The sequence below is a fragment of the Canis lupus genome, chromosome X (genome assembly GCF_011100685.1).
Source record: "Canis lupus familiaris isolate Mischka breed German Shepherd chromosome X, alternate assembly UU_Cfam_GSD_1.0, whole genome shotgun sequence".
NCBI lineage: Eukaryota > Metazoa > Chordata > Mammalia > Carnivora > Canidae > Canis > Canis lupus.
In genome coordinates, this window is record NC_049260.1 from 27,774,197 (window position 1) to 27,788,749 (window position 14,553).

At 33.8% G+C, this 14,553-nt stretch overlaps 1 protein-coding gene across 1 annotated transcript in view; it reads right to left on the reverse strand.

The window, feature by feature from the left end:
* DMD (dystrophin) overlaps window positions 1–14,553 on the reverse strand; it is a 2,084,073-nt gene that overhangs the window by 1,318,219 nt on the left and 751,301 nt on the right. Inside the window, 4 exon segments of the mRNA NM_001003343.1 lie at window positions 406–561; window positions 1,571–1,684; window positions 4,431–4,646; window positions 7,421–7,566. Coding sequence (NP_001003343.1) covers window positions 406–561; window positions 1,571–1,684; window positions 4,431–4,646; window positions 7,421–7,566 — 632 coding nt within the window.

The window sequence follows — 14,553 nt, forward strand, 5'->3', positions numbered from 1 at the left end:
ATTTATCATATTTGTACATACACATAGATGAGTCATTCATCTTATTTCTGTACTCAGTGTACAGGTGTAAAATATGTTCTCCTAACCCAATTACTATTATAAAGTTATGTGCTGGAGAAAATATATAATGAAAATTACATCTAAGAATAGAATATTACCATTCCGTATGTTCAGCCTTCAAGGAGGTCGTTTTAGGATCTCAGTAAGATGAATAGGTACTATTTAAAATATCTGCTATAAAAGTGTTTTTTATGGTAGACAAAGGCTAGTTTGAACTCACCATGCTTTAAAGTGTCAGTATACTCAGAGATTAAACTCTCAAAAAGGGCTGTGGTAAAGGGGGACCTTAAGAAAATTTTGCTTAATTAAATGGAGACAAGGCACAGCAAAAGAGGCTGTACATACCTGGCGGCACATGTAATCCCACTGGGTGTTAAGTTCTCGGAGCTCTGTCTCAAGTCTGCCAGCAAACTCTGGTTCTGCTTCATTCTTCATCTTCTGAGCCCCTTCATTGACACTGTTGAGACTAGGCTGGATGGTCTGAATGTCATTGACTAAAAGCTAAGGAAATAATTCAATTTCGGCTCACTGCAAACATTACCACAATATAATAGAAATGCGACATACATAGGAAACATATAATCAGGACTCTTGACATTACACATAATTTAAAATCTTTAATTCTTTAAAGATTTTAAGAATTTAAAATCTAGTACACACTCACCTATGGATATATACATATTTATGTCTCAACCTTGCAAAAATTGTTCAGTGGTTTTTCTGGTGTGAATGAAGTAGGGAATTGTCTCTATTCTACTTAGATCAGACACAAAAAGAAATAAATTTAATATTCCTTGTTAGAAAAATGTGTGAAAATGATGGGCTTTCTACATTACTATTTTTGAAATGATTTTGGTTTCCAAATGCAAGATATTGCAGCAATTGTTTATAGCATGATGGGTGTGAAGGTTATTTGTAAGCTGGGTTTGTTTTCTTATTTTTTTAATAGCTTGTATTTGCAAAGAAAATTCTTTAAAGAGCTAGACTGCTTTCTTTCCACTGCATGACAATGGTATAATGAATATTATTTCAAAAAATCTGTATTGTGTTACATTATGTACAGTGCAATATGCATGGGCAGAGCAACATAGTATGGCTAATAATCTGCAATAAAATATAACAAATAGCTCAAAAGGATTCTTTGCCTTTAAATTAAACTGTATTTTATAGTAAAATAATCTTATGAGTGTTGAGTAAAAGATAATGTTCTTCTGTTCTTCATTTATTTAACCTAGTCTTTAAATGTTTGCACTACCATCATTTTAGACTGGCTAACTTTTGTTGAGAGGGGCTGTTCTGTACATTGTAAGATGTATAGAGCATTCCTGACCTCTATCCACTACACACTGGTAGCATCTGCCCCACTCCAAGTTGTGACATAAATGTCTCTAGAGGTTGCTAAATATCCCCCAGGGGAGCAAAATCACACTGGCTAAGGACCACTGACAAAACCAAATAGTAACTTCCATATAAAAGTCTTTGCATGATAGGGGTAATAGAATAAACTTACCCTGCACTGTTTCAGCTGTCTTTTCAGAATTTCTGAATCCCCAAGGGCAGGCCATTCCTCCTTCAGGAAAACATCGACTTCAGTGATCCATTTCTTCAGAGTTTTTATGTGATTCTAGAATCAGAGACCCATTTTAAGCATTGGAGTGCTGATTTCTCTTCACGCAATTCATCATAGTGATATTTATGAACATAGGCCAAGGAACCATTCCTGTGTTTGAAGGATGTCTCTAAGTAGCTCTTCAGGAAAAGAATATTTTTACTAAGACTGCATTTTTTATGGTCTACAGTATGAGCACTGGTGTATGAAGTCTGCTATTGTTAAAAATAAAAAATTACTACCAAATGTGGTTTTATGATGTTACTCTTGAGAACATTAAATCATATCCCCCTCTAGAGAAATTTTAAGTTACAAAACAACTCATGATAATACTAACAATGTGCCCTTACAGTACATAAAACAAACTATGAACAATAAACTCAATGTAATGGTGTCTTTATAGCCTCCCTAAACCTGAACTTCCACAAATTGTTTTCTACAGTTGACAGTTTAAATAGTCCCTCCAGTTGGGAACTTTTCAAAACACAAGATTTTTGTCATCTTTAAAGAGAAAACTTCTGATTTTAATTTCTTATTTACCTGGCCAGGCTGAAGTAATGATCAGGTGAAAAATGCCATCTTTTATCATTTGTAAATAGCCAAGAACCTCTCATTATTCTTTCATAATATATTGCCCCTGCCCAACTGCTTTTTTTGGCTACTTTTCAAATGTATGATTTTCGAGCTCCTTTATTTCCCACACAATTCAAATATGCTGCCCAGATGTGCTATTTTCTCCCTTCTTAATTAAATTTCTATTGAAAATATGTGCTTCACAGAAGCTTTCCCTTCAATATGATTAATAATAATGCTTTTTAAAAGTATTTGACTAAATCTAAGAACTTCAGACTTTCATCATCATCTTGCCGATATCTCTTGAGTCTGGTTTTGCATGCCTTCCATCACGTTACTATCCTAGTTAATCTTATTATTGGCTCCTTGATTACTGTATTAGCTCTTTCTGGTGTCTGCCTCAATCTTTCCCTGCACTAATCCATTCTCCACATGAGTATCAGTATTTTTCTCCCCTCCTCCTCCTTCTTATCACTGTGATGTTTTGAAAATACAAATATTATCATATCTTTTTCTATCTTTCCCCCTTTAAAGTAACAGTAACAGTCCCAAATTATTATTTTTAACTCCATCACCATTAGGTTGTAATCTACATTCCAAAGCATGGCATCCAGGACCATTCATTGTCTAATCCTAGATCACTTTTCTAGACATATGTATCATTAATACATATTTTTGTCTTACCAGTACTGAACCTCTTCTGGCTAAGTGGACATAGGGCTTCATTTTGTCAGCTATCTTCTCTCCCTATCAGCTGACTAAATTCTATTTGTTCCAAGAACATTCCATGACCCCTTTGCTCAGGTCATGTTGGAATTCTTTTCTGTCTGTTGCCGTAATATTTACCATACCAGACATGAAAATAAAATGTTTCATTTACTGCCTGTGTTGGCTGAATCATGACCTCCCCAAGATGTTCATGTGTCATTCCTGGAACCTGTGAAAATGTTCCTTTACATGCCAAAAAATACTCTGCAGATGAGATGAAATATTTGGAAATGGGGAGATCATTGTGGGTTGTCTAGCCAGGCACAATGTAATTGCAGGGTCCATATTAAGACGGGGTCAGGAAGGGGAGAGCTAGAGAGAGAGGCTATTATGCAATGACCAGGAAATGGATTTTCTGCAAAAGCCTCCAGAAAAGACACAGCCCTGCCTACACCTTGATTTTAGCCCACTGAGGCTGATTTTGGACTTCTGACCTCCACTTATTATCTGACAAGATAATAAATTTGTGCCATTTTAAGCTACTAAATTTGCAGTGACTCATTACAACAGCAATACGGAACTAACACACCTTTTGCCTTCACTAGGATGTGGGCTCCTTGTTGGCAAGGACCATGTACTTAGACCCTCTTTTACCACTGATACTGATAAAGCTGTGTTTGTATGTGTGAGCATGCATGCATGCATGTGTGCACACGTTTATATGTTATGTTGTGCTTTACAGAATGTTCTAGGACTGCTCATTCTTTTGGTTTGTAAAAGTAAAAACAAACAACTAATAGCTGCACTAGGACTTAAACTCATAAGCCTCTTGTTCCAATGTTTTCCATCATGCCACGATGCTGTCAAAGATTCCTCTGAGCATTAATAGTCTAATTTGCCCCATAAGAGAAGTATTACCTATATCACTAAACATTTTAGACTTTGGTCTAGAATGTAATTGTTGGTTTACAGTTTTCACCTTGGGTGATTAGGAACATGGTGACATTATTGAAACAAATTAAGTCAGTAGGTGCTGGTCTGTGGAAGGAAATGAGGTCAAATTTATATATACAAATATAAGTAAAATATATGGGTAAAATGATATGACTGTATTACATGATATATACCTTTTCATCTATTCTTAAGCTAAGAGATACCTATATTTTAAAGGATAACCAGCCTAAAGGAAAGGCTGTTTTTGAAAATTATTTACGCTAAAAAATATATTTAAGTCCTGTCAGTATTGGTGGCAAAAAAAAATAATTCTCAATGGAATCTACAAATAGGAACTCCTATTATTTTCTTAAAAGAAATAGGCAAAATATACTCATTTAAGAAAAATGTGTGTCTTTCAATATTATCACTGACTTTGAAGAACTATGGAGGTTAAATTTCTATTTGCCTTTAAATTTTATAACGCATCATTAGGGGAGAAACAAGCAAAGAAAAAAATTAAAACAAAAAGGCCAATTTGAATTACCTGAATTTTTCGAAGTTTAGCCATTTGCTCCTCCAACTTTTGACAATGTTCAACCAGCTGGGAAGACAGCTTCTTCCAACGTCCCTCAATCTCTTCAAATTCTGATTGATATTTCCGACTAATATCAGACAGTGGTGCTTTCTTTGACATCTCTTTCACAGTGGTGCTGAGATAGTTTAGGCCATTTTGTTGCTCTTGCAGAGAGCTTTGTAAAGCCTCAAAATTAAAAAAAAAAGATAGAAGTACATGTATACTAACTGATGAATAATAATGAGTTCTATTGCAGTTCCACTTATATGTATTTACAGGGAAAGCTATGTGATTCAAACATTTAAAAAAAAAGATGATGGTCCATCAGTTACAGAAAAACTAGTAGTAATTTAAATTTCACTGTTTACCCTAAGAGTAATTTGCACAGTAATATTTTATTTAAAAATCTATGCCAGTTTTTATAAACAATGTCAAATATATCCCGAACTGTATCTCTAAATGAACCAGAGTTGTAGCACATCTAATTTTATTGCATCGTATCTGGATATTAATTACTATATCTATAATATAGTTAGGGAGCTTAATTTAATTACATTGAGGCTTTAGGAAGACAACTTCTAACCCTCTCTAGGTAAAAACATAACTAAATCATATAGATACGTGGGATGACAAAACTGAGTAAGTTATCACATGGATGGCCTATGAATGTCAATTAACTAAAGTTTCATATTTTTTACAAGACTTTTTTTACAGTTATAGTGAAACTCTAGAATAATTTTGGGGACAATTTCTAAAATTGGTTTTACAATTGTCCTGTGTAACTTATGCAATTGCTTATAACAGAATGTCTATTTTTAGGGTTTCTCCACTCATTGTTACTTTCTGGTTATAAAGTAATAAAGGCTCAAGATAAACCATGGAAAAAAAATACCCACTAATACATATGATTTTACGTAAAATCCCAGTATTTCTAGAACTAAAAACTAGAATATGTATATAATACACACATACACAATCATTTCTTCTTTTACAATCTGATCTGTAACATCCCCCAAATATTCCAAATACATAACTTTTGTAGTTGTAGAATATTTTATACCTATTTTGTGCTATATTAGTTTTTTTTTTCATTTTGCTTTAATATTACTTCAATAAACTTGATTTATTATTTAGATAATATCTAGCACACATATAACTACATTATGAGCTAGGCCTTTTTTGTGAGCCTTTTCCCACATCATTAAGTATTTTTCAAAAACATAAATTTTAATGGCTTCTCTGGTTCATTTAACCATTTCCCATTATTAGCTTGACAAATTAACTTCTAGTTTTCTACTCCTGTAAATTATGTTTATGATCTACCCATCTGTCTATCTCCATCTATTTTTATATTTTTAGTGTATTCTGATTACTGCCTAAGATGTAAATATCGTGAAAATAGTATTCATGTGTACAATACAATTAATTATTTTGTATCTTATTAGGAAGTACTGTAAAGCTGCCTCAGCAAAATTTTAATTGCATTTACATTTCCACCAGAAAGTGAGAAGGTAGTTCATTGCTGTCAGACTACTTACTATATCTTATTTTTTGCAACTTAGATCTGAAAAATGGTAGTTCATTTTATACATTTGTACTTCATCCTTTACAATTTGAGTTACAATTTTTCATTGGTTTAATGGTTGTTTATGTCTCTCTTTGTGATTTCCTTATTAATGACTTTCTCCCTTACTCAATTTTTTTTTCCCTTGGCCTAATTTTTCTTTTAAACTGTCTGGTATTTTTACAAAGTTTGCAATTGTGTCCAATGACTTGTGTGCATCTCTATTATGTCTTTAAATAATTTACTTAAAAATTTCTTTAAAATGTGTGCTTACTAAAATGTTTTTTAAAATTTTAATATATGTGGTATTTTGTTTGGGTGTAACATCTGACACAAAGTTCTAACTACAATTTTCCAGCTATTTAATTTCCTAATAATATTTATAAGTGATTTTTCTCTTCAATGTTTTTTCAGAAGGATACTCTTCCACTCATCTATACACCATTTTGTGTATACTTAATCTATTCCTCTAGTTGCTATATCTTTGTATCTTTTGAAGTTTATAGTTCTATTAAGTCATATGATCTTCAAAGTAAATTTTGGAATCATTCCAAATATTAAAAGCAACATAAAGAAAAAAGGATCAAACTGTTATATGTTGCTGGGTAGGATAATAGAGCAGTCAGTGTATTTAGGTCAATATATATACTGAAAGATGTTTAAGTAAAGATTTCTTTGAAAAAATAGTTCTAAAAATTACTTTCTTAAATATTTAATTCTTGCAAAGAACTCTTCATATAAAAGTTAAATTTTAATTTTTTTCTTAATCCTCAAAATGTAGACATATCTCAGCTCCTAAATATAGTTAATGAATGCTTTCTGACTAAAAAAATAAAATGTGATTAGATATAAAACACAGGCTTTTCAGAATTAGTAGGAAAAATATTCTGAAATCTCTTACAAATTATTTACTTCCCATATTAGTATTTTCTATTACTTGATATAAGGCCTCTAAATTGTAGTTAATAGAACTTAAAAATTAATTATGATATTACATAAGGCTAATGTCTAAAATTTATTTTATAACTGCACAGATTTTACCACTTTGTGTTTGGAAAAGTGAAAGGATTTATAAATTAGCAAGCAAAGGGGGAAATATAAACCACAGCTTTCACAATAAAGTCAATGTGTCTAAAAATACATACTAAATGAGAAAGAATATACTTCATACACAGATCATGTCATTGTTTTCAAAAAAGAGTTTTTGTCTTACGGAGGGAAGACACAAATCCATAAAATATTATGTTTTTAAAATCTTATCTTCATTTTTCCAATAAGTAAACCATCATACTTGCCATGATTATTTTATTTTTATTATTTGTAGGTTATACCAATGTGACTGTTTCATAGATGAGATCTGCACTATATTGTTTAAGACATTCAAATAGTCACAGACCTGTAGCTCTCCGAGTCTCTGTTCCATGATGTCATATTCAGTGACAGTAACCTGAGGTATAGAGAGTTTGGTTTCTGACTGCTGGATCCATGTCAGGATGGTACTCATAGTCTCCTGATAGCGCATGGGTGGCAAACTGTCAAAAACTTTATCAAACGGCAAAAGAAGAGAATCATTTCACTATTTTAAACTTTGTCATTATGTTTTCCTAAGTTGTCAGCAAACTAAATCACACTGCTAATTACAAATATTAACAAGTTGTGAAAACCTGAATATATGAATTAGAATGTGATCATGATACTGAAGATAAAATCCTAGTACATGTATGGTATTCAGACAGAAACCATACACATACAAACACACACATACATATTGCACTGAATCCTCACATCAGACTTGCAAAGTTTGCATTGTTAAAGTCACTTTTTTTAACGTAAGGAAATGAGAAAACATAGAGGTAAGTAATTTGTCAATGGTAACAGGGATGGTACTTGGAAAAAACAAGAAGAGTTTATGCATATTGACTTTGAAGGTTACTCTTTGTGTGCTATCATTTGCCTTTGAAAAACAATGGTATCATTATCCACAGCAGTCGATATTTTAAATTATATCATGTCACTTATATTACTAAAAAAAAAATCCTGTGTATTTAGTATGTGTCAGAAACTCTAATAATAATTACCCGTATTATCATTCTCAATTCTTATAATACACCTGTGAGATAAGCATTTTTATTCTCATTTACAGTCAAGGAAACTGAGGCTACTAAAGAAGGGCCAACTAGGGCAACAGCGCAGCTCAGTGGTTGAGTGTCTGCCTTCGGCTCAGGTCATGATCCCAGTTTCCTGGGATCGAGTTCGGCCTCAGGCTCCCCAGAGGGAGTCTGCTTCTCCCACTGCCTATGTCTCTGCCTCTCTCTGTGTCTCTTGTGAATAAATAAATAAAATCTTAAAAAAAAAGAGAAAGAAAGGCCAACTAATTTCCTTACACTTAAGAAACAAATAAATGGTAGAGCCAGGATTTTAAATCAGGTTTATGTGATTTCAAAGTCAAAACCACTACTCAACAGTATACTTTCCCTAATATATATAGGTATAAATTAGGGAAAAAATATATTAAGGAAAGTACAATGTATGTGTGTGTGTATATAACTATATATATGTATGTAGTTATATACAGTTATAAATCATAGGTGTATATATACTTTACATAACTATAATTGTTTACAGAGTAAAACTGTACTCATATTAAATGAGAAGAAATAAAAATTTCCAGCTTTGTCAGCTTATCAGTAAAATGATAAGGAATCATAAATGGTAGATAAAACAGTTAACTTATGAGTAGATGTTATAATATTATAGATTGCCCAAAACTCAGTGAGCATCCATCTACGTACAGATTGAGGGCAGGAGGAAAGAAGGAAGATGATAGACAGATAGATAGATACCATAAATTTAGAGAACCCATCACTTTTCAGCACAGGCCAGCATAAAATCAAAATCTCTCAAATCCAGAAAAAAGAGAAACACTGAAATATTCTAAATGATTAATAAATTTGATCAATTTTTACTATATTAGCCAATATAATTCTATCTAAAACTTAGGAAATAATCATGATTTGATACATTTTTATGTTAATTTATTAAAAATATCAACAAAGTATGCATCAATTTACATTATTCAATGAATAATTTACATTATATAAAAGTCTCAAGTTCTCTTTAAAAACATGCTAAAGTGGGATCCCTGGGTGGCGCAGCGGTTTGGCGCCTGCCTTTGGCCCAGGGCGCGATCCTGGAGACCCGGGATCGAATCCCACGTCGGGCTCCCAGTGCATGGAGCCTGCTTCTCCCTCTGCCTGTGTCTCTGCCTCATTCTCTCTCTCTCTCTGTGACTATCACAAATAAATAAAAATTTAAAAAAAAAACATGCTAAAGTATTGAAGATACAGTCCACCATTACATGTGTACACTGTGTATGATATTGCAGGTATGGAACAATTTATTCCTTTATTCTGATTCAGAATGTTCAGGTACATTTCCTCCTTTGCTATCTGGATCCTGAGTGCAAGCTCCAGGTGTTTCATGAATGGATTGCATTGGAAGGGGAGCTGGAATTGAAAGATGACCTACCAAGTCCATAGTTTCTGAACTAGCTACCTCATTGCCCACATGTCGGTTCATCAATCAGGAAATACTTTATCTGAAGAGCTATGGTAATAGCCACCCAATGAGCTCTAATATCACCCTAAAGTCTATGTCCATTCTAGGGGAGGTCCTGATTATATTCTCCTTTCTTTAGCTTCCTTTTGGACAATGAAAAGTTAGCCATTTCTGTCTCTGAATTGCTGATGTTTTTCTATAGAACTGCTTCTGATAAAGTCTGTTTCTGCTTCTGGGATAAAGTTCTTCCACTGAGAGCTAAACCAAACTTCCGTCTATTCTGAGAGAAGGCAGATGACTTCTAAAATGATCAAAAAGTACCTTTGTATCTTGCAGAAACAAAATCCCATACAATTTAAGATCTTTCCTAGCCTCTCCATGTATGGTCTTGCTTCCTTTCAATCTAACACTATGCTCAGTTTTTGGAAATGCAAAACTGATTTATGACATTACATCACAGCTTAATTTCTTTTCCTTGGGATCATGCATTTTATTTTTATTTAAATTCAATTAATTAATATATACTGTATTATTAGTTTCAGAGGTACAGTTCAGTGATTCATCAGTCCTATATAACACCCAGTGCTCATTACATCCCATGCTCTTCTTAATGCCCATCACTCAGTTACCTCATCCCCCCACTCCCACTCCTCCAGCTACCCTCAGTTTGTTTCCTATGATTAAGAGTATCTTATGGTTTCTCTCCCTCTCTGATTTCATCTTGTTTTATTTTCCCCTCACTTCCCATATGCTCCCTTATTTTGTTTCTTAAATTCCACTTATTATGAGTGAAATCATATGATAATTATCTTTCTCTGATTGACTTATTTCACTTAGTATAATACCCTCTAGTTCCACCCACGTCACATAAAAATAGATTCAAAAATGGATGAAAGACCTAAATGTGAGACAGGAATCCATCAGAATTCTAGAGGAGAACACAGGCAGCAACTTCTTTGACCCTGGCCAAAGCAACTTCTTGCTAGACATGTCTCCAAAGGCAAGGAAAACAAAGGCAAAAATGAACTATTGGGACTTCATCAAGATAAAAAGTTTTATACAGCAAGGGAAACAATCAACAAAACTAAAAGACAACCAATAGAATGGGAGAAGATATTTGCAAATGTCTTATCAGATAAAGGCCTAATATCCAAAATCTATAAAGGACTTATCAAACTCAACACCCAAAGAACAAATAATCCCATCAAGAGATGGGCAGAAGACATGAACAGACATTTCTCCAAAGATGACATACAAATGGCCAACAGACACATGAAAAAATGTTCCACATCACTGAGCATCAGGGAAATACAAATCAAAACCACAATGAGATACCACAGCATAAAATTTATCAATACTGTTTCATTTTTCTAGAATCCTCACCAGTGGCTCATATAAGACCCCCTAGATTATCCACCTCTCCAGATCCCTCTTTCATCACACTCTCCCCTCTGTTCTCCAGGGACGCAAAATTTCTCTGCATCTTGCCTAACGAACACCTACTATACCCTCAGTCTTATTAATTCCTATTCATTCTCTGGCTTCTGTGTTAAGCAAAACATTTTCAAAGAAATCTTGACTAAACTTCCCAGCCCAGTAAGTTTCCTTTTAGTAGGAGAGCCTTGTCCTTGTCCTTCTCTGTTCAAACACTCATTTTAAATTATAATTATAAAGATACCAGCTTGATTTTGTGATTAATGGCTGCATCTTTCCCAGTTTAAAGCATAATGATAGCAAAAGTTTGTGGTTTTAGCTTAGCAATCTATCTCCAATGACCAGAATGATGTCATGCAAGGAATCAATATTTGTTGAATGAGTAACTACATGTTGGGAAGTATAACTTTGAGCACACACACAAAAAGAATGCCTTTGCTGGGACACCTGGGTGGCTCAGGGACTGAGCAACTGCCTTTGGCTGATGTTGTGATCTTGGGGTCCTGGGATCAAGTTCTGCATCAGGCTCCCAATAGGGAGCCTGCTTCTCCCTCTGCCTATGTTTCTGCCTTTGTCTCTCTTATGAATCAATAAATAAAATCTTAAAAAATAAAAAAGGCCTTTGCCAGGAACACAGGAGAAAAACAGTATTTGGTGAAATCTAGAATGTGAACAAGAGGAGAAAGAATATACTGAGAGAATTTAGACATTCTTCTCATTCCACCTATTAAATCTTTCTAATGCCCACAGAACATTCTAAACACTGATTGACTTAAATTGACTTTGTTTATCCCTCTTCTTTCTCACTTCATGGTTCCTAGACTACTAAGGTATAAAAAATATTTTCTACGTCTTTTGTTTAAAAATCCCTTTTGTTTTATTGAATTAACTTACAAAGGAGAGGGGCTTCAGAGAAGAGAAAAGATGAGAGAGGAGAGCAAAGCAGAGAGCAAAAAGACAAGGCAAGATTATTTCACTTAAAAATAAAAAGTCATATGTGGAATTAAGCACTTTATTTTCTGAAACACATGCGTCTATGTCAAGGGGTAAGACATTTTAACTGAAAAGCAAGATAAACAGAGAAGTACTTTGAAAATTCAGACACTTCCCCTCATCCCATCCCATTATAAGACAGAGCTATCATAATAATGCTGAGATCACAAAGCACTACATTATATTATATATGGAACTTTTTTAAAAAAAAAATCACAACTATCTCTCCCCAAATGTAAAACAAAATACTCAGGAAAAATAAAGGTACTTGACTGTCACATAAATGATGAAGTAGTGAGAAGGAATATCGAATTGTGTTATCCTATATGGTATCCACTAGCTACATATGTTCCTTGAGCAATTTAAATGTGATTACTATGATCTGAGATGTTGTGCACTTGTAAATACACATCAGATTTTGCAGACAGACTACAAAAAATAATGTAAGAATATCTCTATAATTTTTAATTTTGATTCTTTGTTAAAGTAATATTATTTGGATGTATTTGTTTAAATAAAATATACACTTAAAATTACTTTCATCTGTTTCTTGTTTAATACGGTCACTAGAAAATTTTAAATTATGCACATGGTTCACATTCTATTTATACTGCATGAGCTTATGTAGAAGCTGTGAGAAATAATCCATTTGGGGAAGGAAAGAGAGCATATATGTTAGTAGTCTGTAAACAGTAACAGCATTTTAAAACACTGAAACATCTGCTGTGAATATTAAGTTGACTAACTTGAATTTCTCATCATTTATAAGTAGACATTAGTGATGACTTAATATATGAAATACGTGTGTGTGTGCGTGCGTGCGTGCAGAAAGTTAATTAACAGCATTTTCTACTTCTTGGATAAGTCTATTTTGGGAAATGCTTATACTGAAGCTATCCTTCTTTTTATTCCATACCAAGTAGATTCCAACTTTCTCCTCACCCCTTATAGTTAATAGAACAACAAAACAGTATAACCAACAAAGATCTTTTTCTGCGGCTTTTAACCTTATTAAATGGCATAAACCATGATACAAAACAAGTATTTCTTTAAAATGTGAACACTGGCAGAAGATGTCCAAATAGATGAGGGGACCCACAGTATATGATGATTAACATACTAGAAATTGTCCTTAAAATACTAAGAAAAGTAAGGAATTCTGAGTATGAAACTTGAATTTCCAATGCCAACATAGAAGTTAACACCTTAGCTTGACACTCAAGAACCTTTGTGGCTGGAATTCAATCAACATTTCAGCCCAATTTCCCACCATCAGAAATCCTCCAGCCAAAATCTATCACTGTATTCAAGCCTTTGTGCTTATGCTACTCCTTCTACCGAAAGTCCCTGGGCTCAAGCTCCATTCCTACAATGGACCTACGTGCTCTGATATGAGCAAAATAGATGTGTTTATAAGAATTTTACCTAAGATTACCATAGACTTTGTTTAAAAGCCATGTCTCCAATGAATCAACTGAAATCTGGATCTTTTTCACAAGCAATGCCTTAATATTCAGCACTTGAATAATTGATTCATTCTCCACTTTAAAGGACAATTTCCTACCCAAGTTTGTGGAAGCATAAACTACTATATTACTCAACTATTTATTACAAGATAAGTTCTGGGGTTCTTTGCTGCATTTCCCCCTTTCCACATTATTTGCTAAAATTGGTCCTATTACCTCAGTAATTCTATCTTCAAGAAGTTCTATTAAATAATTTTTTAAGATTTTATCTATTTATTCATGAGAGACAGAGAGAGAGAGGCAGAGATATAGGCAGAAGGAGAAGCTGGCTCCCTGTGGTGAGCCTGATGTGGGGCTCGATCCCAGGACCCTAGATCACGACCTGAGCCAAAGACAGTCACTCAAACACTGAGCCACCCAGGTGTTCCTAAATAATTTTTTAATATATATTTTTTAATTTTTTATTCTCTACTTGGCATTTAGCATATATTCCCAAGATTCTCATGGTCAAGGAACAATCATTGCATCTCATGGTATGAGGCAGAGGTAGTGTCAATAAATATGTCTGTTATGCTTGATGTCAATGGTATCAATGAAGAAAACAGTAAAAAGGGCCATTTACAAACAGTTTTTCTTAATTTTTTTTCTGGAGTTAAAGAGCAAAGTGATAAAGATCGTGTTTCATAGAATAAAATAATTCCTTTTAAAATAAAATACGTTAATAAAAGTACATTAGGTAAATTTTCTGACCTGGCATCAGAAAAGTTAGATCAAGGCAACCTTTGTTTCCCTTCCTTGTCTCAGCATCTTAACATGGGATCAGCGTCTTAGCAGGGACTAACAACAGTGTTTGAAATTATGGGCATAGAGAGCATTTTTTCTGCTGGCTGCCCTACAATTTTCTTGAATTATTCCTACAGAAAGCACAATTTTCTCCTTGCCATTTTGTAAGAGTGTTCCCTACCACACCTCCCCAGATCACCACCTCTTCCAGGGCTGCCTCCAGCCTAGTTAGGCCCTATATACACAGCAACAACTCCCTGTCTCCCAGCTTCCACTCAGATCTTTCTACTTGTTT